Below are 25,817 nucleotides of genomic sequence, written 5' to 3'. Positions count from 1 at the left end.
CTGTTGGATCTGGCAGTCAGCAGGTACCGATGACTGTTGAAATGCACTTTCAGTGGAATGCTAGATGTGCAAGGCAATTTGTGGTTTTTTGAGAGTAAGTGGGAAATAAGAAAATGAGGTATAAGCTTCTTAAAAGAGCTTGGTTATAAAGAGGATAGAAGATGAGAAGAAGTAGTAAAGGAACTTACAGTAAAAATCCAAAGATGCTTATATCAAAGGCAAAGTGAAGAAAAGAAAGAAGGAAAATTTGTAAAATAGGGATAAGGATTTTAAAAAGTCCAGGCTGTGATGAAAAGGTGGGATATGACCACTTTAGGTTACTTTGGATATGTTGAGGAGTACTAAAGAGAGGAGAGGGAAGTAGTAAATATAAGTGTGGATGATGTTATCAGCTGGGTTTCCAGGAAGGAAAGTGAATAATTCTTCACTAATACACTCTTCTCTCTCAAGTAAAAGCAGGTCATCTATTCAAAGTAAGAAGGTCAGAATAGAAGAATTTTGAAGAGAGATGTAAAGATATATATTTTTAAAATTTTTATTTTGAGTATAGTTGCTTTACAATGTTGTGTTAGTTTCTGCTGCTGCTGCTGCTAAGTCGCTTCAGTCATGTCCAACTCTGTGCGACCCCATAGACGGAAGCCCACCAGGCTCCCCCATCCCTTGGATTCTCCAGGCAAGAACACTGGAGTGGGTTGCCATTTCCTTCTCCAGTGTTAGTTTCTACTGTACAGCAAATTGAATCAGCTATACATATGTATATATATCTCCTCTTTGGATTTCCTTTTCATAAGTCACCACAGAACATCAAATTCCCTGTACTATATAGTATGTTCTCATTAGTTATCTATTTTATAGATAGTATCAATAGTGTACAGGCTTCCCTGATGGCTCAGTGGTTAAGAATCTGCCTGCCAGTGCAAGAAATGAGGAATTGATCCCTGGGTCGGTAAGATCCCCTGGAGAAGGAAATGGCAACCCACTTCAGTATTCTTGCCTGTGAAATCCCATGGACAGAAGAGCCTGGTTGGCTATAGTCCATGGGGTCACAAAAGAAAACTAAACAACAATAACAACAATTTATAGTGTATATATGTCAATTCCAATCTCCCAATTCCTCTTACACTCCCCTTCCCCCTTGGAATCCATGCAGTTGTCCTCTATATCTGTGTGAAGGAGATATAAAGATTTAGACACCACCCAGGAGAGTGGGAGAAGAAGCTAACCAAGAATGTTTTTATTTTCACAGCAGGAGTTTTCTGTGACAGTTCATCCTTAATCTCTAGTCTTAGTAGCTGCAAGAAAAGTTTGTTAAGTGGATGTACAAATGAGAAAAACTTTACATGTTTATTAAGCAGAAACTGACAAGTTAACCACTCAGCCGATTTTCAGTAGAGGTTCTCATTAGAGATCTGATATTTGAAATTCTGTACAGTCACTGTGATTATATTATTGCCCTAGGACCTCAGCAGAATTCAGCATTGGAAAGTGCCCCGAGAAGATGATTTTAAGCTCTTGCTAGTAACATTAATATAATCCTAGGAATGTTAACAAAGTTTCAGCTCTTCTTGACTTCATCTTCATGCCAGGTAGTAATACATTAAATAGATCAGAATGTTAATTGGGTATTTGAGCATCCTAAGACACTGATTCTGTGTGTGTTTGGGTGTGAACACGTGCAAGCATGTGAGAAAGATTGTTGTAAAAACCATGATAGTTACTAAAACATTCATTTAGAGTGGGTTATCTAAGTAAGGAGAGAAGAAAATAAGATAGAAAGTTTTAAAACTGGTGCTCAATCTCTCAAACCTTAATCTATTGACTTTTCTATCTCTTAACAGACCTATTTACAGAGACGAGTTTTAAATAAGGAAAATATTTTCTTTTTTTTTTTTTTTAGGAAAATATTTTCTAAATGCTCACCATAATTTTTGCATGACAAAGAGTTGTCTAGCTATGGAATTATAAAACAAGTCAAATATGAAACCAGTTAAGAACATATGCTGTTCACAATCAGTGTTAATTTCTAAGCTGCCATGGAATATTCTTGTTTTGCCATTGAAGTGAACAGCCCTTTTTCATTGCTTCTATACCAAAATATTAATAAAGGTTTCTGAAAAAAACAGCTTCAACTACTTATTTTCAACATTTCCTAAAAGAGCTTAGGGAAGTAATCGGTCTCTGTGTTTATGCCATGGAATGTGATGGGCACTCATTAAACAGAAACGATTACTATGAGATTTACCAAATTATGAAATTGATAAACATCCCTTATTTAAAATATATTATAATCATAAATTCTTAGGTAAATTTAGGAACTTGCCAATTATATATACAACACAAAATTATTTATATTCATCCAAGCCTCTGAGGAGAAATGTCTTGAAACATGTAATAGTTAATGTGAAGAATCTTGTATGGAGATATTTGTATTTGTGAATTTTACTGCATTATTATATTTTCCTTCTCATTAGTAATATTTTCAGAGGAGATTCCATGTCTCTAGATACCAGGGTGGGGAGGGGGAACATTAAGTTGAACGAATTTTGTAAAGATAGTTACAGTGAGCCCTCTGTATCCACAGGTTTCACCAACCGTGAATCAAAAATATTTGAAGAAAATTACAGAAAGTTCCTAAAAGCAAAACTTAACTTAGCTGCATGCAGGCAACTATTCATATAGCATTTATATTGTAATAGATAGTATAAGTACTCTAGAGATGATTTAAAATCTACAGAAGGGTGTGGGTCAGTTTTATAAGGGGCTTAAGCACTCATAGATTTTTATATGGAGGAGCAATCCTGAATCAGTCCCCCATGGGTACTGAAGAACAGATGTACTGTGTTTGGTTAGCTGGTAGGATTTGTCTCAGTAGAGAAGATTGCTGGGTTCATTTTTTTCTACCAAATAGAAAATGAACACGTTGCTAATTGATCAGAGTCTCAGCCTCACTTTTATATTACATTGGTATTAATGCCAATAATTATAAAATCACTTTGTAAATGTAAAGTGCCACATAAAGGCTTATGTATTTTTCAGTGTCTATAACTCACTAGGATAATACAGTCAAATTGCTTGATGCAAACCAGTAAAAGAAAAGCTGTGTTGTGTATGGCATTATAAAGAATAGAACTTTACACTTGTGAAGGAGTAATCAGAGCTAACTTTCAGTTCAGTTCAGTTGCTTAGTCATGTCCAACTCTTTGCAATCCCATGGATCCCAGGCTTCCCTGTCCATCACCAACTCCTGGAGCTTGCTCAGACTCATGTCCATCGAGTTGGTGATGCCATCCAACCATCTCATCCTCTGTCATCCCCTTCTCTTCCTGCCTTCAATTTTTCATAGCTTCAGGGTCTTTTCTAATGAGTCAGTTCTTTGCAAAGTATTGGAGCTTTAGCTTCAGCATCAGTCCTTCAATGAATATTCAGGACTGATTTCCTTTAGGACTGTCCGGTTTGATCTCCTTGCAGTCCAAGGGAGTCTCAAGAGTCTTCTCCAACACCACAGTTCAAAAACATCAGTTCTTCAGCACTCAGCTTTCCTTATGGTCCAAGTCTCACATTCATGCATGCCTACTGGAAAAACCACAGTTTTGACTATATGCAGCTTTGTCAGCAAAGTAATGTCTCTGCTTTTTAATATGCTGTCTAGGTTGGTCATAGCTTTTCTTCCAAGGACCAAGCATCTTTTAATTTTGTGGCTGTAATCACCATCTGCAGTGATTTTGGAGCCCAGAAAAATAAAGTCTGTCACTGTCTCCATTATTTCCCCATCTATTTGCCATGAGGTGATGGGACTGGATGCCATGATCTTTGTTTTTTGAATGTTGAGTTTTAAGCCAGCTTTTTCACTCTCTTCTTTCACTTTCATCAAGAGACTCTTTAGTTCCTCTTGGCTTTCTGCCATAAGGGTGGTGTCATCTGCATGTCTCAGGTTATTGATATTTCTCCCTAACTTTATGGAGTTAACTTTAATGAACTAACTTTACTGAGCACTTAGGTTGTACCCAGCATTATTCTAAGTTCTTTACTTAACACTAATTCATTTAAAGTATAGTAGCTGCTTATCCATAGTGTAGCCATTAGAAGGTAATTCATTCTCTCATTGAGTCATTTATAGTAGGTAGTGCTCAGAGTAGATAGCATTGTAGATAATTTATGTTTTACAGTAAGACCTATAGCACCTAAACAATGTATATTCATTTTGTTTTTATTAATTTCATGATGTATTTAAAATGTAATTGAGACTTGATTTTGATCTATTTATATAAGCCTTTAAAAGTTTAACACAGTCTCTCCTTTGTCCTGTGCATCCACTGGGATATGTGGAAAGAGCCTGGATTTTAGAGTACACCATAACTTGGGCAAGATACATAATCTTTTGATTGTCATAAAGAACAGAGTAGCTGCTTAATAAACATTTTGTTTATTGATCGAATGATTGAAATGCCTGACATATAGGTTCTTAATTACTGTTGGTTCCATTTCTCTCATTTTTCTTCAAGAATTTGGAACTATCAGCCTCCCTTTTTGTTCACATCCTCAAAGTGATGAATTACTGACTGCAGCAGCAATTACTTACTGACTGGAACAATATCAAGAGTTGGATATCTGTCCCAAATTATTACTCGTGAAAGCAAACTCAGACTGCTTCCTTGTATCATCTTTTTCTTCAAATTAATTTTTTTTCCTTTTATGTTTTCTGTTAAAATTTTCTGTTTGAATATTAGTAGTAAAATGAACTTTTGTCTTAAGAATCTTACAATATAGCCCTAACATAAAAATCCACAAGCCTTTTAAAGTAAACTAGTTTTTCTTATAAAGTATAAGAACTGCAATCCTTTAAGCCGGTAGTGTTGACTGCAAAGTTATAAAAATTTTCATCATTTTCTTTCACACTTTTGCAATCCGGTGGTTTGTAACTGCCTTCAAAAATTGGCGACTTCTGTCCCAGCTCTGACACAGAGGTTTTCAGCCTGTCCTGCCGTCAGTGTACTTGCCGCTTGACATTGACAAGATTCTTATCAAAACTGGGGTTTTGCATAAATTAGTGTTTAACCCTGGACAGGTTTTTCCCCCTCATTTCGGTGCAGCTTTTAAGAGACCATCTTGCTCTTATCCATAGATGATGACAGTGAAATTTGACTATTATATCATACATTTTGTAGGAGTACCATAAACTTTTTACTAGTCTTACTGGTTTTTCATTAAGCCTTAACTCAGTTTTACCAATTCTTGTACAATATATTAATAGATATCATCACTGATACCCTACTATCCTTTCCTTCTCATCCAGAGGATCTATTTTCCTTACTGTTTTACTTTAATAAGCAGCTTACGTTGTATGTGGGGAAGAAAGTGAGAGAAAGGGGAAGGAGTTTCAAGTTGGCTAAAGGAGTAAACTTTAAATAATCTTATGAATTTAGAATTTTTTTTTAATTATTTTAAATTTAGAATTTTTTTTGGTTGTTTTACCTTTATACTTTCCAGAAGGTACATACTAAGCTTTGTGGGTAATTTGTGTTTTACAGGAAGAACTGAAGTACCTAAGTGATACTACATCAATTTTGTTTTATTTTATGATATATTTAAAATGTAAATACGATGGAAAGCACTTGATTTGATCTATTTGTATCAGCACTTGATTTTGATCTATTTCTTGGTATTTAAAATATGCAAAAAGATCTTTTGACTCTGTAATGTGGAGACTTTATACCTTCCTAATTTGTTCTTACCATCGTTTCAGCCATAGTTGAATGGAGAAGGAGAAACAACTTCATTCTTGAACTATAGGGATATTTGCATATTTGGTAGGAAAAAACATTTATTATGCTTTTAATTTGGGTCTGATAATGAACAGATTACTCTCCAAGAGTATATTATCAGTTCCCCTGGCCTCTGTTGAACATTTCAGATGTTTCGGGTGTGAAATTACATGTGACTAGAAACATGGCTTCTAAATTTCAATAAACCTAGAAATAGTATTATTAGAGCAAAATAGGGCTTCCCTGGGGGCTCAGAATCCACCTGCAATGCAGGAGACTAGGGTTTGATCCCTGGGTCGGAAAGATCCCCTGGAGAAGGGAATGGCTACCCACTCCAGTATTCTTGCCTGGAGAATTCCATGGACAGAGGAGCCTAGTGAGCTACAATCATGGGGTCTCAAAGAGTCAGACACGACTGAGCAACTAACACTTTTCACTTTCATAATATATTTAGTAGCCTTAATTAAATCAGGTGATATATACTGTCTAATTTTTCTTTACCTAAGTTGATGGAAATGTTTGTCACCTTATTATTCTTGGAAAATATTTTTGTGATGCCTTTTTCTTTCTTCAGCAATCAAAATGATTGTTCATTCAAAATGATTGAGAAGAGAAGCTAAACTTGGACAGAGAACGATTTCTTTTTTTTTTCCTCTTTTTTTAAAAAGCTGACTCTCATTTACCTAACATTGTGAAATCTCAACATGAGGGGAAAAAGCTCACAAATTCAAGCACGCTAAGAGTAATTTATACTTAGTTATAGCAAGGTTATTATGTTTTATCTTTACCAACTTAATGAAATAAATTAGAATGAATGATAACAGAATGTGAAGATTGAAGTCCCTTCTATACAAAACCTGCATATAATTGGAAATATACACTAGGTACCATATATAAGCCTAGACTTTTGTTAGCTGATTTAATAACTACAGGGACCCTATGATATAATTATTAGTATTCCCATTTTACACACATGAAAAACTACAAATCCAAGTTCAGAGCTATTAAGAAACTTGCCTGAAATCTTTGGGCTGGTTGACTAATGTTTTACACTTTACCTGTAAAAGGAGATAAATTATACCAACCTACTTGAAGGTTTTTTTTTTTTTTTTAATTTTATTTTATTATTTAACTTTACAATATTGTATTGGTTTTGCCATACATCAACATGAATCTGCCACAGGTATACACGTGCTCCCCATCCTGAACCCTCCTCCCTCCTCCCTCCCCATACCATCCCTCTGAGTTGTCCCAGGGCACCAGCCCCAAGCATCCAGTATTGTACATCGAACCTGGACTGGCGGCTCGTTTCATATATGATATTATACATGTTTCAATGCCATTCTCCCAAATCATCCCACCCTCTCCCTCTCCCACAGAGTCCAAAAGACTTTTCTATACATCAGTGTCTCTTTTACTTGAAGGTTTTTGTATAATGTATATAAAAATTTATCATAACAGTGTTTGTACTCAATATGTGATATACCATTTTGATAAAGTATCTTCCAGTCATTTAGTTCATTCAGTCTTAATTCTCACAAATTTAGAAAATTTTAAATTGTGAAGCAAAGATGTATATGTAAGATGTATCAGCTAGTATCTCTCAAGGGGCTAGAAAATATTTTACAAAGGGTATTAATAGAAAAAAACCCAACCTATTCCTTTAATCTAACAGTTCTATTCCTAAAAGAGCTTAATCTTGTAATGTGACTCTCTTTTTAGCTTCTAAACTTCACTGGAATCTAGTTTCAGGATTAAAATGTATTTTAGCCACCCATGTACATTTTAGGTGGTAGTCCTCCAGTTTCCACTATGTAAAGGAAAAAAAAACCACTGACAAATTACCAAGGTAACTTTTCAGAGAAACGGATTTAATATTATATAGTTATTCAGAACACACCAATGATAACACTGGGTCAAAGTAGTATTTTTCAGTAGTGCATAAACTTCAGTTGCAGTCAAATTTAAAGAAAATAATTCTCTTCAAATATATAATGAAATAGACCTGGGAATGGGTTGTAGACATTTTGCTTGATGACAAATACAGTATGAGCAAACAGTAATCAAGTAGCTGCAAAACACATTGAAGCAGGGTCAGATTGCACTAATGATTTTCTGGAGTTAGCTCTTCATGGGAAATAGTATTAAGTTCCAAGCAGACCTTACTTGCAATATTATTCTGAATACTAGGTTATATAGAATAGTAAATATTAAAATGTCTGAAGTAAAAGATGATCAAGATGATGGGAGATTCAGGAAATAATGGTATTTGACAAATAATTCCAGGAAATTAGTCTTTTGATTTTAGAAAATAGAAGACTAAAGAAAGGTATAGTACGTGTTTTAAAATAATTAAAAATCTTTCATGCAGCAAAGGAAATAGACTTAACTAGAAAGCCCAGGTAGTTTATACTTTCTAGAGAATGAAACAGAGGCTGCCTGAGAATGCCTGAGCGTCCTTCTCCAGCAGTTTGAAGGAGACAGGACCATCACACCATCTGCATGTGATGTGAGGGGATGAGTTTTATACCTCAAAGATGAGATCATTGACTCCTGGGGCACCTCACAAGGCTAAAGCTATGGGTTTTATTAACTAGCCTGATAACTGGTAAGGACTCTTAAGCATCTGTTATCATTATGTTCACCGAAGAAAAGTAATTTTAGTTCATTATGTAAATATTGTTAATATGGGTTGCTGGGTATATATGGGATTTAAATGTAAAAATGATGTTTGTTACTTTGTAATCTTACAGATGAGTACTGTAAGTTTCAAATTTTTATTCTTTTCGTGGTTATGTTCCTTAACTTTCACTGAGAGGGTGAAAACATTGGCAAATGATTTTATTTCTATACTATTAGGTATTGCAACTTTTTTCTTACATAAAGCATGTCAAGTAATCTTCTTTTCCTATTCCAACACTCAGTATTTTTTAATGGCAAAGATCTGGCCTGTGTTTTATCAATTTGACATGGAGATTTTTTTTTTTCCTATTTCTGTTTCTTTATTCTGTATTACAGGTCATTGAAGCATACCATAACTATTTGAAAGTAGTCAGTTACATAGTTATGGTATGCTATGTAAAGTCAGTTACATAAAATGTACTGGGCTGACTGCTGTGGAATAAAAAGGAGTCCGGCATTATGATGTGGTAATTATGGGCTTCTGTGGTGGTTCAGATGACAAAGAATATGCCTGCAATCCAGGAGACCCAGGTTCGATCCCTGGATTGGGATGATCTCCTGGAGAAGGGCATGGCAATCCACTCCAGTATTTTTACGTGGCGAACTCCATGGACAGAGGACCCTGGTAGGCTACAGTCCATGGGGTGGCAAAGAGTTGGACATGACTGAGCGACTGATACTTTCAATTAATTACTTTTAGAAAAAGAATTAGTTAATCCATTCTTAAAGTATGTTATAGTAGCTACCAGTTTAAGATGTAAAAATGATAAATTCTGAGGGACTGAAATGATTAACCATTTGTGATTAGTGCTCATAAGTTTTAACTATAAAATATTCTAAAACATATTTGCTCAATTAGCATATTTGGAAAAGCACTTACTTTTGCAAGAATAATTTATAGGCATTGTCTTAAAAACATATCACCAGGAATAGATAGCCATTTTTCATTATTGATCATCATTACTATACTTCTACTTTTTAAATAGTGTTCTAACTGGTTTCTTTGTATGGCATTTGATAAAATTTTAAGGATATGGTATTGATATTTAAGGCAAGATGTTCAAAGAAGTTAATCATGTTAGTTTATTTCTAGCTTTTTTTAAAGCACTCATATTTTATGTGAATAGTGTCTTTAACTTTTGGTTGATCATTTTTAGCAATGTGTCTTTGCTAATCTTCTCCTTCTCTTTGTTCTATTTGCCCTTTTTATCTATAATTAAGAAAGAAAACAACCTCTTCCTAAAAGAAAAAACAGAGTTAACAATGGAATGATTTATACTGTGAAAACACTAGTTTTTGTGTATAGATATTTTGTAAATTTCTGAAGAAATGAAAGGTAGGCAGGTGACAGGAGTCTCCTTGCATTGGCTCTTTCATTTTCTACAGTGGCTTCACTTTCCTTATCTGACCAAAGCAATTTTAGAAATACTGTTACAAAAAACTTTCTGACTTTTAGCAAAATATGTGTCTTGATTGTTTAATTGGAGTGGGCATGTATATATAATTGTCAAAGAATTACTAAATTCCAAATAATAGATAACATAGATGGTTTACTTGCTAAACGCTTTATAGGTATTACATCATGTAATTCTCCTTGTAAACCTGTGAGTTGATTATTGTTGTCTATATGAGAAAACTGAGATATAGAGAAGTAGAGTAATATATCTGGTAGAGTCTAAACTCAGATCTGAACTAATAGACTGAGGTCTTAAATACCAGTGCCATGTTAAAGTATCTCTTACGGAAATCTGGGTCAATTGGCATCTTTTGAAGCAGAAATACGCTTCCTACCCTGACTTCTGGACAAGGTTTTGGAGTCTATTTAACCTTAGCTTTAAAAGAGGAAGTGAGTTGGAGAGAGGTATACATTTATACAAATCATATATTCATTCTTTGGATTTCACTATAGCATTTTAACAAAAATGCTGGCCATTAAGTGATGTTTATACTAGCCTCAGGGCAGAAGCCATCTATTTATTTTAAATTAATCTTAAGCTAGCTATTAGAAAATAATAAGCAAAACTACACGAAAGCAGTGTAAAACAAACACTGTGATGCCATGGCAAGAGCTTAGCAGCAGACAGCCCAGGGATCTTACTGAAGCACAGCCACTCACGTAACTTTGGGTAAGTTACTTCTAAACCTTAGGTTTTTCATCTGTAGAGAGATTGTTGTTCAGTTGCTAAGTCGTGTCTGACTGTGACCCCCATGGACTGCAGCATGCCAGGCTTCCATGTCCTTCACCATCTCCTGAAGTTTGCTCAAACTCATGTCCATTGAATTGTTGATGCCATCGAGCCACCTCATCCTGTGTTGTCCCCTTCTCCTCCCGCCTTCAATCTTTCCCAGCATCAGGGTCTTTTCCAGTGAGTTAGCTCTTTGCATCAGGTGGCCAAAGTATTGGAGCTTCAAATGGGATTAAGTATTTCAAAGCATTGTTGCAAGGATTAAATGAGATAAAATGCCAGACATATAGTAGAACAATCATTCATTCCCCTTTTTCTATTCCAGATTTTAAATAAAATTGGATGTATTTTTGAATGGAAGAATATCTATATTTCTGTATCAAACTTGAAGTTTTCTAAGGGTAACATGTTTCCTCCTCTCTTAGTTTTAATATGGATGCAGCCTTTTGATAGAGTTGCATTTTCTTGAGTGTGTAAGCAGCCAAAAATAGCTTGACTACTTTGTATTAAAAGGTAGAAGATCTTAATGATGTTAGAAGAAAATCAGTGGTGATTAGTATTACATTTGTTGCATGCATGTATGCACAATCATGTCCAACACTTTGTGACCCCACGGACTGTAGCCCGCCAAGCTCCTCTGTCCATAGAATTCTCTAGGCAAATATACTGGAGTGGGTTGCCGTTTTCTCCTCCAGAGGATCTTTCTACTATCATTTAAACATCCAGTTTTCTTCCATGTTGAAATTTAAATGTCTTATTTAGGTAGTACTTTAATTGGCAGAATATAGAAGAAAACCCTTCATCTAAAGAATCAGATGATTTCCTAATATCTAATAGAATCCTCAGTAATTCTTACATAATTCTTATGTATCTTTAGAGAATATACTCTTTTCTAAAAAGAGAATGTCAGAACATAGTGAAAGTTATCCTGAAATTCTACATGATATAGGAATGAAAACATTATATTATGTCAGCCATGTATCTAAGACCAGTTGGTTAGTAACTAGACTTTGAATCAGATTTTGGGTTTTGTTTGAATGAGTGTGTTTTTTTTTTTTTTCCTGCCATGAAATGTTTGGTTAAAATAAATTATTACTGGACATGGTATATTAAAGAGGCGATCTTAGAACTGCTCTGAGGGAAAGAGAGATTTATGATTCTGCATTATACTTTATTCTAAAATGTTTTATTTCATTCAAAGTTTCAAAAATAAATTAGTTTATTATAAAATTTGCTTATTTTGCTTTTATACAATGAAGACTGAGATTTTTTTTTTTTCCATTTAGGTATAGAAGGTGAATTTTTATTGTCAGTTGAGAAATTTAATTCATGGAAGTTTAGATTTTCCCTGTTATAACATCCAAAGGACTCTGAAGTGAGTCAGAGACTGATGTTCCCCTTCCTTTTCTTTCACTCATTTTCTTATATTAATCAAGTCGTTCAACCTAGTTGGTTCCTAGTATACAGCCGAAGGTGAAGTTGGGTTTTTAGTTTCTGTGCTTTTTTGTGTTTTACAGAACTTGGAAGGACTAAAGAAGAGAAAGCCAGGGAGATACTGCTCACATACACGTTTTAAAAGACCTACTGTAACCTGATCCATCCATTTTTTTTGGAATTCATGTGAAATTTCACTTGACAGTAGAGTGCCCTGTTTACCCCAGAAATGATGATGGTGAAAAATGGCAGTTCTTAAAATTTAAATCAGCTCAACTAGGTTATCCCCAAACCCTCTTCTATTTCTGACATTGGCTATTTGTGTTTCTTGCCCTCATTGCCAGCATAGTCTTAAGGGCAGACAGGACTATAAATCAGAAGACCTACATTTTAACTCATGTTATCATGCTAATTATTTGAGCAAATAATAGCTTCTTAGTTATTTGGACTAACTGTCCTTTACATAAACTATCTGTTTTGTAGTCTGTGGTTCCATACTACTACAGACCCAGTTTATTTTGTGCTAGAGTTGTAAATATTGAATTGGAATATATATTTTAAACAAGGATAATTGGTAAACTAAGGGTCATTCTTAATGATGATATATGGCCTCTGTAGGCAAAACTGTTACCTATAATCTTCAATCACTATTCAATTTTAAGTTACTCTAATAGAATATTAATATAATTGTCTAAAATAGATTACTTAAAATAGTTTAAGTTCTACTTTTGGAATCCATTATGTGATTTTTTGTTTTTGTTTTTGAATGGAGCAGAAGTACTTTATTTTAAATACTAGGACTAAAAAGTAAAACCAAAGGTCAAAATTTTCCAGTGGAAACCAAAAGGAAATGTTATGAATACCCAAGGTATAATCAAAATTAAATACAACCTTGAGCCAATTCAGAAAGCTCAGTAATCTTCAAAGTGATTTTCATACATTAATTAATCCTCATGGCATCCCAAGGATGAAAGAAATTTAATTCTCATATTCTAGTTACTGATAACCACAGAAAGAGTCTGAATGGATTGAGATGAGCCATTTTAATAAGGCAGGTCGACAAATATTTCATCAAATATTAAGGATCTACCACATAAGCTATATATGAGGCACAAAGTATGCCACTAAGGCGGCCTACTTTAAAGCCCTTTTTTTTTTTTCTTTTTGAAGACTTTATTTTTTAGAGGAATTTTAGACTCCCAACAAAACTGTGAGAAGGTATGGGATTTGCCATATACTCTTCATCTCCACACATGCATAGCCTTTCCCAGTTATCAACATCCCCCACTAGAAGAATACATTTGGTATACCTGATAGACCTACATTAACCCAGTAGTTTCCAGAGTCCTTAGTTTACATTAGGATTCACTCGTGGTGTACACTGTATGGGTTTGCACAAATGTATAGTGACTTGTATCTACCATCACATTATCATGAAGAGTAGTTTCAATGCCCTGAAAATCTGTGCTCTGTGTATTCATCCCTCCATCCCCACAACCCTTGGCAACCAGTGATCTTTTTACTGTCTCTTTTAATTTTGCCTTTATTATGTGATGTTTTGGGAAAGCAGGTTTGTCTTTAAAATTGCTGTTTGCTTAGGTATTTTATTAAAATTAGTTTCTATTTGTAAAAACTAACTACACAAGCTAACTAGACAGGTAAAGGTAGTCTAGAAATTCATAAAGTAGTTCATATATAAATCACTCAAGGAGACATGTACTTATTAATATTTCAGTTCAAAAGACAAAACCAAATGTCTATATATTTTTAAAATAAATTTCTTATTAAAGAAAAAAATATTTCAGTTTTCAACAGGATTATTTTTGAGGCTACTTGGTATATATTTCATAAGCTGACTTGTGTTTTTGTGAGTGCTGTGCAAATTGTTAAAATGAACAGACTAGAAAAAAAATTTTTTTAAATTACACACAAAATAGCTATTAGACATGACTATTAGTAAGTTTTTTGTGTGAAGAGAATTGCTGTCCCTGTTCCCTACCCCAAGCATTAATCAAGAATCATTTTCTCCTAATAAAGTCATGGCTATGTGAAAATGCTGAAGAAATGGTAATCTAAGATAAGGCAATTCAGTAAGTTAATATGAACCTGTTGCTGAAGCAAAAGAAAACAAAGTATTGTCAGCAAATAGAGCTGTCATAAAGGCAGCTTTTAGGCATTAGAGACAGAGGCAGAAGAAATATCAAAAAGAAAAAGGGAAAGGGTGGCAAACCCAAACTTCCTGAATTTCATAGTTATTTTCCAGGCTACCCTGGCACTTAGGAGTAGGAAGTTTCCTCCTCTTTTGCCTAGCCCAGGGTTTCTCAACTGTTGATGTTAGAACTGGTTGATTCTTTGTTGCGTGGGCTGTCCTGTGCATTACAGGCTATTTAGAATAGCCTCTACCTATTAGACCTAGTAACAACTCCCCCAACCCTGCTCCTTCAGCTTGTAACAACCAAAAATGTCTAGACCCTCTAACTGCCAGTAGCACTCAGATAGAGCAACCAAAAATGTTTCTAGACATTGGCTTCCCACCCACCCTCCCCCTGGTGGAGCAGGGAAATCCCTGCCAGTCCAGAACTGAGAGTCCAGGACCACCCCCTTCTGCAGAATACTGGTTTATATGCCTAGCTGCACAGACCTTAACTGGAGCAAAGAACTTCACCTGTATTTACTTGTGTTTCACATCTCCTATTGAAGTATGTTCCAGGTTCCAAGTAACTGATTTATAGTGAGCTTTTCTAACCCAGCTCATTTATAAATGAGGAAATAATGTATTTGTCTATATTCTCATTCGAGATGTAGTTTGTGCTAGTAAAAGTCTAAAAATGATACGCAGGAAGGATGTAGTTGTGACCTGTCAAGCATGTTTTACAGGTGAAGTTGTGCATCTCCTTTTTGCATTGGTGCTCTCTTTTTTTCCTTTCAGAATATCAGTTCATTCATGTTGGTGTCACAATGACTATTGCATTATGTATCTTTTCATTAAGAGGAGTAATGTTTAGCAGTTTAAATATTGGCAGAAGAAGAGGGTACATTTTGAATATTAAGTATTTTAAAACAGGTAAATCTGATAGCATGGCTCAGGTGAGCAAAAATGTGAGTCCCAATAAAATGGCTCTAAATCTCAAAAGCTTCAGTGAAGATGGCCTGGGTCAGTTCTATTTTTATGAAAATTGTTTCCAGGCTTTTAAAGAGCCTTGTCTGGGTCAGAAATAAAATGGTCCTGGTCTGGACTCTTCCTCTAGTGAGCTCTGTGACTTGGCAGAATCACCTCTCTGGGTTTAGAGATTTTCATGTCTGTCAAGTCTAGGGGGACAGAACAGATGGCTTTCCAGGAATGTACCAGCTCAAAATAGTGTCAGATATTTTTTCAAATAGTCATGAACTATGAAATTAATTTTTTATTTTTAGTTTTAAAGCTGTTACAGACTAGTGAAACTAAAATAAAAGGAGATAAAGTTATAAATTTCATCCAAAGAAACTGATCTATTAAATTGGTCTGTGCATTGTATGGAAAGAGTTGCTCATTAAATGCTAAAAATTACTAGGTCTAGACTATATGAAGTGATTTTTGTGGGTAACCAGGTTTTCCCCAACTACTCTGTGGGAGGAATATTTAAAAGTTAAAAAAGCAAGATTGTGCCTTTGATGAAAACTGAGAACCAAGCTATCAGAATCTATTTTAGTTTTTGCTTCCTTTTTGTATGATTGTGAAGACATCAAATAATATGAAAGAAATCCCATGATTGGTCATCTCTATAAAATAATTTAATTGGCTCTGGCTAGTATAGTCTGAGAATCTTTTAAACGATAGAGACAGTTTTTCAAATAGCAATGCCATATTTATTATATAAATCTGGCTCACTCAGCAAATGTAGTGTCCTACCTTTAACACTGTATTTTACTGATAAACTATATAAATTTTTAGACCTAACCAATTCTACAGTTCTGGATGTGGAGAATGATAATATTCTATTCTAATCCCTGAAACAATTATTTCACCTTCTACAGCAGCAAATATATTTTCATCTTTCTCATAATATGCAGAGAGCTTCATATATCATGTCATAACAATAAATAGTTTCTTTTCAAATTTAGCTATAATATTTGAAAATAATCATTCAGAGCAGCAACCATATTGATAAAAAATAATTCTCTCCTGAACACTTTAATTTTCCTTACTGTATTTTAATTGCTTTACTAAATTATAAATGTTTAATGCTTCTAGCCATTTTGAGGTTAATTATTAATGAAAGGGACATAGAGGATGGAAAACTAATCTGGAAGTTTGTCTGTAAAATGTTGTTATTGTGTTAGTTTTGCCAGATATATTGTCAGATTTCTTTATTCTCTTACTTAGGTGATGATAGCACCTTAAGAGTGATGATTAATTTTTGGCTCTTGGTTTATTTCTTTTACATGCAGACTAAGACTTAAAGTAGCAGTATCTAAATCAAAACTCAGATTTACCTTTGAAATATTAGGGCAAAGTCACAAAGCTTTCCAGGACTTCAGTGTCCTATATATAAAATGGAAAAATGTTTCTTAAGAATACTGTGGAGAATGCCTATTAATGAGGGATTTGTTCATGCCAAATATTAAATATCATTTCTAAATAATAGGATTTGGTCAGATTATCTTAGCATCTTTCTACTTGCATCAAGTAAAATTGCAATAGTTTGATCTGTAAAAATTAAAGAATAGAACTCAGTCTTTCATGTAACTCCATTTAGTGTTAGGGTCAAAGGAAAGCTATCCTTGGGGATGGAAAATTCAGTGATAAAGTAAGGAGGAGGAGGAAGTAATAGCATAAATTTCCTAAATCATGCAAATTATTGTGCTCAGATAATTCAGAGCCAATTTTTTTGTCTCTCTCCAAAAGGAACATACTTCATAGCTGCATTAATTTAAAACACTAAAATAACAGGGTGGCAGCACTCAGTAAGAAACCAGTGTGACTTTTGGCTACATTTCTGTTGCTGCTAAGTCCTTTTCAAATATTGTAATTAATTATACTCTTTCTGCTATTTATTTTGCTTATCCTAATTTATACATGCTATTCCTTGAACTGCTGGTTCTATACCCTTAGTAAGAAAGAAGATGAGAAGAAAATAGTTTGTGTCTTATTGTGGAGATTGCTATTTCTTGCATGACACTTTCTTTATATATAAATTATATTTTTCTCTTCATTCCGATCCATTATTTTTTCCTATCTCTAGATATAAGGTTCTTAATGATGTTGGACCTTTCATCAGATGAGGACTAAAACAGCTGGTGAATGTTCTGTGGCTCCTCAATCCCTTTTCTATATCTTGCCAAAACCCCCTTCCATGATAAATGCCCAGAAGCCCAAATATTCAATTAAAATTATATTATAATGTTGCTTTTCTGTGTTTGCACTACATCATGCCATGTCACTTGAGGAGATAACCATAATATTATGTGGAAATATTTTCCTTTTCTAGATTAAATTTGATTCTGATGTTACCACTATAAATTTCATTCTTCTATTAACAACAACCAAAAGTTTTTACAGTGTCCTTGACTTCTTTTTCCTCTTTTTCCCTACTGCCCTCTATTATAAAACTTGACAAATGTACATCCCAGGGCAGCTTAATAGGGTATAGCAAAATGGAGACCGTAAAATGTATTTAATGTAGGAAACGTGGAACTGTTTTGAACATATTAAATCACTACTCTTTGCAAACAGGAGGAAGAAGGCACCTATGACCAAACTCTTGAGTTCCGTAGAGGAGGTGACGGCCAGCCAAGACGATCCACTCGACCAACTCAGCAGTTCTACCAGCCTCCCCGGGCTCGGAACTAATGCAACAAGGTACATTTACATCGTGAGAAGCTGTCCACGTACAGAAAGATGCTACTCGTGTTAAATATATAAGCACAGTTTTAATATTTCATGATAACATACAGGCATACTTCATTTTATTGGGCTTCTCCTGATTACACTTCACAGATATTTGCATTTTCTACAAATTGGAAGTTTCTGGCAACACAGTGTCAGGGAAGTCTTGTCAGTGCCATTTTTTCTAACAGCATTTGCTCCCTTTCTTTCTGTCTTTGTGTCACATTTTGGTAATCCTTACAATATTTCAAACTTCATCATTATTATATTTGTTATGGTGATCTATGGTCAGTTGTCTTTGATGTTAATATTGTGAAATGATTATGACTCACTGAAGGTTCGGGTGATTGGTTAACATTTTTTAGCAATAAAGTATTTTTAATTAAGGTATGTACATTGGTTCTTAGACATAATGCTATTGCACACTCAGTAGACAGCAGTTTAGTGTGAATAAAGTTTTTATATGCACTGGAAAACCAAAAACTTAGTGTGAGTTGCTTTGTTACAATATTCATTTTATTGTGGTGGTCTGCAACCAAACCCTCAATATCTCTGAGGTTTGCCTGTAATAGAAGAAAACTGATATTTTAAAACTACTTTCAGTTATAAAGTATTTAAGATAATACCATAGTTAACAAACTACTTTTCCTCCGGAGCTTTCCCCACAAATGCTATCCTTAATCCCCTTTTTTCTCTCTACCAACTCTTTTCTATTGAAGTCTATTGAAATGACTATAAGTTTAAAAGTAGGAAAAAGATAAAAGAAAACAAAGGACCAGATACTTATCAACCTAGATAACTGAGTTTATCTTTTTGTTGTTTGATTAATTTCCATCCTTTTTAAGAAAGAGGAAGCGTTTCATATGTATCTTCAGGAATTCAGTGAAGACAGCCTTACTGCCTATTGAGATGTAATTTAGGAGCCTTATGCTGTTGATCCAGATTCTTTCATCCTAGAGTTTCAGAAAGAAGGTTGCTATCTGAAAATCATCTTCATTAATAAGGAAGATGTAACAAAGAAGTCAGCTAATTATGGGACCAATCTAAGGCATTTCATTTTGATGAACAGAGACCTTAATTCTTAGTACATTCTTAGAAAGAAATACTTTTGCCATCTTTGATAACATTTCTATATTTTCCTTATGCCAGGACTCTTGGATATTTCTTTTAATAGAGTTTTCACATTCGAGCTTTTGCTATATATCACATAAACACTCTTTTAGACTTTATATCTTTTTTCTTAGTCTCTTCTCAGTAGAAAGACTACTGAGAATTTTTAATAAATTGTTCCCAATTCCTTATTTCAGCTGTTCATTCTGACAAAGCTGTTATCTACGTTGTGTGTATCCCCTACTCAGTGACTCTCTCAGTTCCTCACAGCAGCCAGGACTGTTTAGCACTGGAAATGCAGCTAGCCTGAATTGAAATGTTCTATAAATAAAGAATGAATACCATATTTCAAACACTTAGTTTGAAAAAAACTCAGCAAGTTGTATTGATTATATGTTAAAATGATAATATTTTAATAGATTGAACTAAACAAAATGTTACTACAATCAATTTCACCTATTTAATTTTACTTTTTAATGTGGCTACTAGAAAATTAAAAATCATATATGTCTCACGTTATATTTCTGGACACCATTGTTCCAAGATCTTCTCCAGCTTCCCAAAACTCTTTCATTGGTTCAAAATTAGTTGTGTCATCCTAAGTGAAGAAATATTTTCTTATATTTTCTAGCCCTTTGCTTCTTATGTAATAGTTTGCCTGGAACAGAAGCCTAATGCTGTTTGACTTCTGATTTACCCCAGTGAGCCAGGATAGCACCTTTTCCCTTTTATTATTGGTTTTTCTTTGCACTTATTACAAGACTGTCAAGTAGACAGACGTGCCCATGGTATCACAGAAGAGCTGATTCTTGACTTTGGGCATTTTTCTGTAGCATGCCAAGAACTGACGAAAGCAGAATCAAAGTACACGTAAGGACTTCAGCAACATTACATTGTGCACAGTCAAGCATCCACTTTTAACATAAGCTCAGTGTGCTTATAATTAAATCTTATTTAAGGTAAATGAAAACTGAGACTTCCCTGTTAGCTTTCCAGTGTCTGAACTGTTTAAAACAGGTTTTAAAAGGTGACCAAAGGTTCTCAACCCCCCAATTACTATAGGACAGGAGATGCAGGACTCTAGGACGCTTCAAGGATGCCTGGGGCTGTTGAAAGCAGGGCCGAGTAGAGACAAGATGTAAGGTAAGGAAGGGTGCAGCCGATGGTAGAACTTGTAAGTCCTCTGGGCCCTTCTTTAGTGTCTTTCATGTTTTCTACATTCAGTTCAGTTCAGTTCAGTTGCTCAGTCATGTCCAACTCTTTGTGACTCCATGGACTATAGCCTGTCAGGCTTGCCTGTCCATCACCATCTCCCTGAGTTTACTCAAACTCATGTCCATTGAGTCGATGATGCTATCCAGCCATCTCATCCTCTGTTGTCCTTCTCCTCCTGCCTTCAGTCTTTGCTAACATCAGGGTCTTCTCAAATGAGTCAGCTCTTCACATCAGGTGGCCAGATTACTGGAGTTTCAGCTTCAGCATCAGTCCTTCCAGTGAATATTCAGGACTCATCTCCTTTAGGATGGACTGGTTGGATCTCCTTGCAGTCCAAAGGACTCTCAAGAGTCTTCTTCAACACCACAGTTCAAAAGCATCAATTCTTTGGTGCTCAGCTTTCTTCACAGTCCAACTCTCACATCCATACATGACCACTGGAAAAACCATAGCCTTGACTAGACGGACCTTTGTTGGCAAAGTAACGTCTCTGCTTTTGAATATGCTATCTAGGTTGGTCATAACTTTTCTTCCAAGGAGTAAGTGTCTTTTAATGTCATGGCTGCAGTCACCATCTGCAGTGATTTTGGAGCCCCAAAAAATAAAGTCTGACACTGTTTCCACTCTTTCTCCATCTATTTCCCCATCTATTTCCCATGAAGTGATGGGATCAGATGCCATGATCTTTGTTTTCTGAATGTTGAGTTTTAAGCCAAGTTTTTCACTTTCCTCTTTCACCTTCATCAAGAGGCTTTTTAGTTCCTCTTCACTTTCTGCCATAAGGGTGGTGTCATCTGCATATCTGAGGTTATTGATATTTCTCCTGGCAATTTGTTTCTTCTAGCCCAGCATTTCTCATGATGTACTCTGCATATAAGTTAAATAAGCAGGGTGACAATATGCAGTCTTGATGTACTCCTTTTCTTGTTTGGAAGCAGTGTGTTGTTCCATGTCCAGTTCTAACTGTTGCTTCCTGACCTGCATATAGGTTTCTCAAGAGGCAGGTCAGGTGGTCTGGTATCCCCATCTCTTTAAGAATTTTCCAGAATTTGTTGTGGTCCACACAGTCAAAGGCTTTGACATAATCAATAAAGCAGAAATAGATGTTTTTCTGGAGTGCTCTTGCTTTTTTGATGATCCAACGGATGTTGACAATTTGATCTCTGGTTCCTCTGCCTTTTCTAAATCCAGCTTGAACATCTGGAAGTTCACGGTTCACATATTGCTGAAGCCTGGCTTGGAGAATTTTGAGCATTACTTTACTAGTGTGTGAGATGAGTGCAATTCTGCAGTAGTTTGAGCATTCTTTGGCATTGCCTTTCTTTGGGATTGGAATGAAAACTGACCTTTCCCATTACCTTTTCCTAATGTTTTCTACATTAGGGCTCCATCAAAAATTTCCTTTGAAAAAGAGTACACTGCTTAAAAGTAAACGATGAATGTTAGCCCTGGGGTAATCATAGCTTATTTGTATCAGAATGTACAATGCAGACTGTTCCTAGTCAACTAAAACATTACAATCTTAGTGGTTCTCTATGTACCTTGAGTTAAAACTCCCATCTTTCCCAGATGCTTGTTTTGGATTGTACTGTTGACATGGAAAATCCTCACAGTAAAGAAAATTAATTTTGGCAGAAAACAGTACCATAATGGTATCACTAAAAAAACCTCACTGCAAAATGTATCCTAAAAATTAATTAATTAAGCAGGACACATGTGATCTTAGTTGAAAAACTTTATTTATTCATTTTTAAAATTTATTTTTCTTTATTGAAGGATAATTACTTTACAGAATTTTGTTGTTTTCTGTCAAACCACAACAGTATACATATATCCCCTCCCTTTTGAATCTCCCTCCCATCTCCCCCCGCTCCCATGCCACCCCACCCCTCTAGATTGATACAGAGCCCCTGTTTGAGTTTCCTGAGCCATACAGCAAATTCTCATTGGTTATCTATTTTACATATGGTAATGTAAGTTTCCATGTTGCACTTAGTTCAGACATATGTTATAGAAGATAATGAAGTAGAATTAAATATACTCTCTTTGAATGGGAAGTTCAGCAACAAGGATTATACTTTTTGCTTTTGTCACACAACTGAATATATTATTTTCTTCTTCAGTGAAAAGATACTTTATTATTTCCTCGTTCCTAGTTTCCATTTAACTTCAATCATTTAAAAACAAGGTATATATTGTATCCAACCATTTGACTTGACTTCCAGCAACTATAAACATGAACTTTTTATCACTTTTTTTTTAAGTTCATAGTTGTCTTTCTTTTTATGTTTTGAGTACTTTGCTAGATGATGAATGCCATAGTAGCTGCTCAGTAAGTGTTTTCTTAAGTCAGTATATTTTGATAAAGTTGTTTATGTGTAATTTACATATTCTTCGATTGCCCTAAGGAGTTTTTTTACGAGTCTCCTACACCAACCCCCAACCCCTACACATTCATATACTTCCCCAGAGGTGCAAAGGGAGTTGGATTCTGCTTGAGGCTGGTACTAAGACAATATCAGTGATTAGCAAAAGTAGGAGATACCTGGGAGTTAGGACTCAGTGAGAGGAGCAGGTCTCAAGAGAGCAATATGGGAAATAGGCCTAGGTCTGAGAAAAAGTGGTGGCAAATTAGATCCAGGCCCTGAGGGAGGAGAGGGCCCAAACCTCTATTATCTGGACTTGTGATTATTACAGACAACTTAGAAGTAAGAGCAGTTGTGGATAGGGTGTCCATAGTTCTTTAACCAGTGAAAGGGACCAAATTATGTGCCTTTGAAAAGCTTTCTGGCATGATTGGTGTCCTAGAAATTAGATACCAGTTAGTAGGGGCAGGATTTAGAGAGTTTTTTTTTTTTTTTAGTAGAGTTGATTTAGTTTTCTTTCACAATACTTAGGCCACTTGATGCGAGGAACTGACTCATTTGAAAATACCCTGATGCTGGGAAAGATTGAAGGCAGGAGAAGAAAGGGACAACAGAGGATGAGATGGTTGGATGGCATCACCGACTCTATGGACATGAGTTTGAGTAAACTCCAAGAGTTGGCGATGGCTTGCTACAGTCCATGGGATCACAAAGAGTCAGACACAACTGAGCAACTGAACTGAATTGATTTAGTTTTACAGATGCATTTTAAAGCTTCACTTTCATGGTGGGGTAGAGTCCTCTGAAGATAATCTAAAAGCTGAGAAAGATATGAAGAAGGGAAGAGGCAGTGGCTATTAGAGAATGTGTGAACCAAAACAGCATTACTGATGGTGGCAGAAGAGTATCACTTTAGACTCCTTAAGAGTTTGACCTTGATGTGTTCAGTGCTCTCATGAACTTCTGAATAAGAATGATATGATCAAAATTAAGCTTAAGAAACACTGCTGTTGGATATAGGATGGATTAAGCACCAGAAGGAAAAGAATCTAGGAAGCTATTGCATTGGTCTAGCTGAAGAGTCGGAGAAGGCAATGGCAACCCATTCCGGTACTCTTGGCTGGCAAATCCCATGAACGGAGGAGCCTGGTAGGCTGCAGTCTGCGGGGTCGCTAGGAGTCGGACACAACTGAGCGACTTCACTTTTACTTTTTACTTTCATGCATTGGAGAAGGAAATGGCAACCCACTCCAGTGTTCTTGCCTGGAGAATCCCAGGGACGGGGGAGCCTGGTGGGCTACCATCTATGGGGTCGCACAGAGTAGGACACAACTGAAGCGACGTAGCAGTAGCAGCAGCAGCTGAAGAGTAGTTAGAGCTTCGAGTTTTGCTGTGAAAAGAGAGAAATGGCAGACCTGTGTAGACTTTGTTTGACACATCAGAGGAGGTTCCCTACTGCCATGGAGGTTAAGGCTCAGTATGTAGAGTGGTTTAGTGAATGGTGACTCAGTTTAAATTTCACTTCTAGTTTCTTTGATGAAAGAATAGTCTTCATAGTTTTACATATTAACCAAAACCTTGAAGCTGATCACTAAGCATAGTTGTTGTTTAGTTGTCCAACTCTTTTGTGACCCCGTAGACTGTAGCCCTCGAGGCACCTCTGTCCATGAGATTCTGGAGTGGGTTGCCACTTCCCTCTCCAGGGGATCTTCCTGACCAAGGGATTGAACCCACGTCTCCTGCGTTGCAGGTGGATTCTTTAGTGCTGAGCCACCAGGGAAGCCCCTTTGAAACCAATAGCGAAGCATACATTACTGTATAAATATCATGACCTTGTTTATTTTCCAACGTCCAGGTTTTAACACCTTTTTTAGCTAGTAGAAGATGTATTTTAGGATGGCTTTCTGTTTGTGTTTTTTTTTTTTTTTTAAGACAATCTAGAGCAGCATCCTTGTGCAAAATTTTTCAAATCAAGGTCAGGGAAATGATCACTATAAAGATAGATGTTATAGAACCCCATGAAGCCAGCAGGAGAGGCATCATGTGAGGACAGTAGTACCCAAATCTCTAGTTTCTAATCAGGAGACTGTTGACTTCAGAGGACTTATGAGCCGTTTGAATGCAGCCATGGGAATGCTTCCCGTCCCTGCCCACCCAGTTTCTTTCCTCCATGAAGCTGAAACAGGACTGGAGCAAATAGGGCCTCTCTCACCACCTCTCTCAGCCTTCTCTGTTGTCGCCACCCACAGCATTTCTGCTAGAGTGGCATCTGATAAAGGTGGGGAGCAGGCAAGGGAGGCAACAGGCTTAGGTAAATTACCTGAGAGACTGAACCAGCTCAGAGGGGTTCATAGGGGAAATGGAGGTGGGTAGGATGGGGGTAGATGCGATTCAGTGGCAGATTGCATCTTTTTTAGGTCACCCTCTGTTAAACTCTGCTCAGTTAATCCAGATTCCTGAAGCAACGTGCTAGCAATAGAGGGACTAACAGTGACAGAGATGTACTTTAAAAATTTCTAGAAGGAAAACTTATTTTTTAAAGACTTTGCTTTTTGTTTATGTACTGATTTATAGAAATTATGTTTATAAATTAGCAGTGTCCAGTTTGCTCTGCTTGTGATCTATTGATATTTGTATAAACACTTCACAGTTACAGGTAGGTTTCAGCAGTGTGTGTATGAAGAAGTTAAGTTGAGGTGCCAATTTCACTCTCTTCTTCTCTTCTTAAATAGAGTCTTTATGAAGAAAGGAGCTGTTGACTGAATCATCCTGGTCAGAACCTGTTGATAGACCTCCTGCTTTCCCTTCGGAGTAAGATGCAGACATGGTGGATATTATTATTTGGAGAACTAAAAGGCAGATTTTAGGGGGAAAAATATTCAACCCACATAAAGAATGGGGAAAAAATACAAAGTTAAATAAAGCAACTTTTACAAGTAGAAGAATTTTTTCTTCTGCCATCAATAAAACCAATGCACTATTAAATACATTGTTTTGCTATATGTTTTATTTTCTGAATGTTATTTTTCTTGTTCATCTGGTATTAACCCCATACTAATTGCCTTCTGTAGAATGACAATTACAGCATACTGAAGCTCCACTGTCATTACAGAATAAACTGACTGACACAGTTTGCCACATTTCTCAACAAAACAACCTGAAGACAAATAGCAGTTCTTAGTATGGTAACACTGCA

At 35.8% G+C, this 25,817-nt stretch overlaps 1 protein-coding gene across 13 annotated transcripts in view; it reads left to right on the top strand.

Annotated features, from left to right (window-relative positions):
• Nucleotides 1–25,606, top strand: part of TDRD3 (tudor domain containing 3) — a 217,514-nt gene extending 191,908 nt beyond the window's left edge. For 8 of the 13 annotated variants that reach the window (XM_086328437.1, XM_086328441.1, XM_086328435.1 and 5 more), the window contains 2 exons: nucleotides 17,778–17,903; nucleotides 25,354–25,606. In XM_086328437.1, coding sequence (XP_086184563.1) covers nucleotides 17,778–17,894 — 117 coding nt within the window. In that variant the 3' untranslated portion in view covers nucleotides 17,895–17,903; nucleotides 25,354–25,606. Of the gene's footprint in view, nucleotides 1–17,777; nucleotides 17,904–25,353 lie in introns of those variants that run through there. The other 5 variants (XM_086328443.1, XM_086328438.1, XM_086328442.1 and 2 more) reach the window with 2 other exon arrangements.
• Nucleotides 25,607–25,817: the final 211 nt, after the last annotated feature.

Source organism: Bos grunniens, chromosome 12 (genome assembly GCF_055505025.1).
Source record: "Bos grunniens cultivar Pamir isolate PY7600 chromosome 12, Bosgru_T2T1.0, whole genome shotgun sequence".
Taxonomy (NCBI): domain Eukaryota; kingdom Metazoa; phylum Chordata; class Mammalia; order Artiodactyla; family Bovidae; genus Bos; species Bos grunniens.
This window is presented reverse-complemented; position numbering and strand designations above follow the sequence as displayed.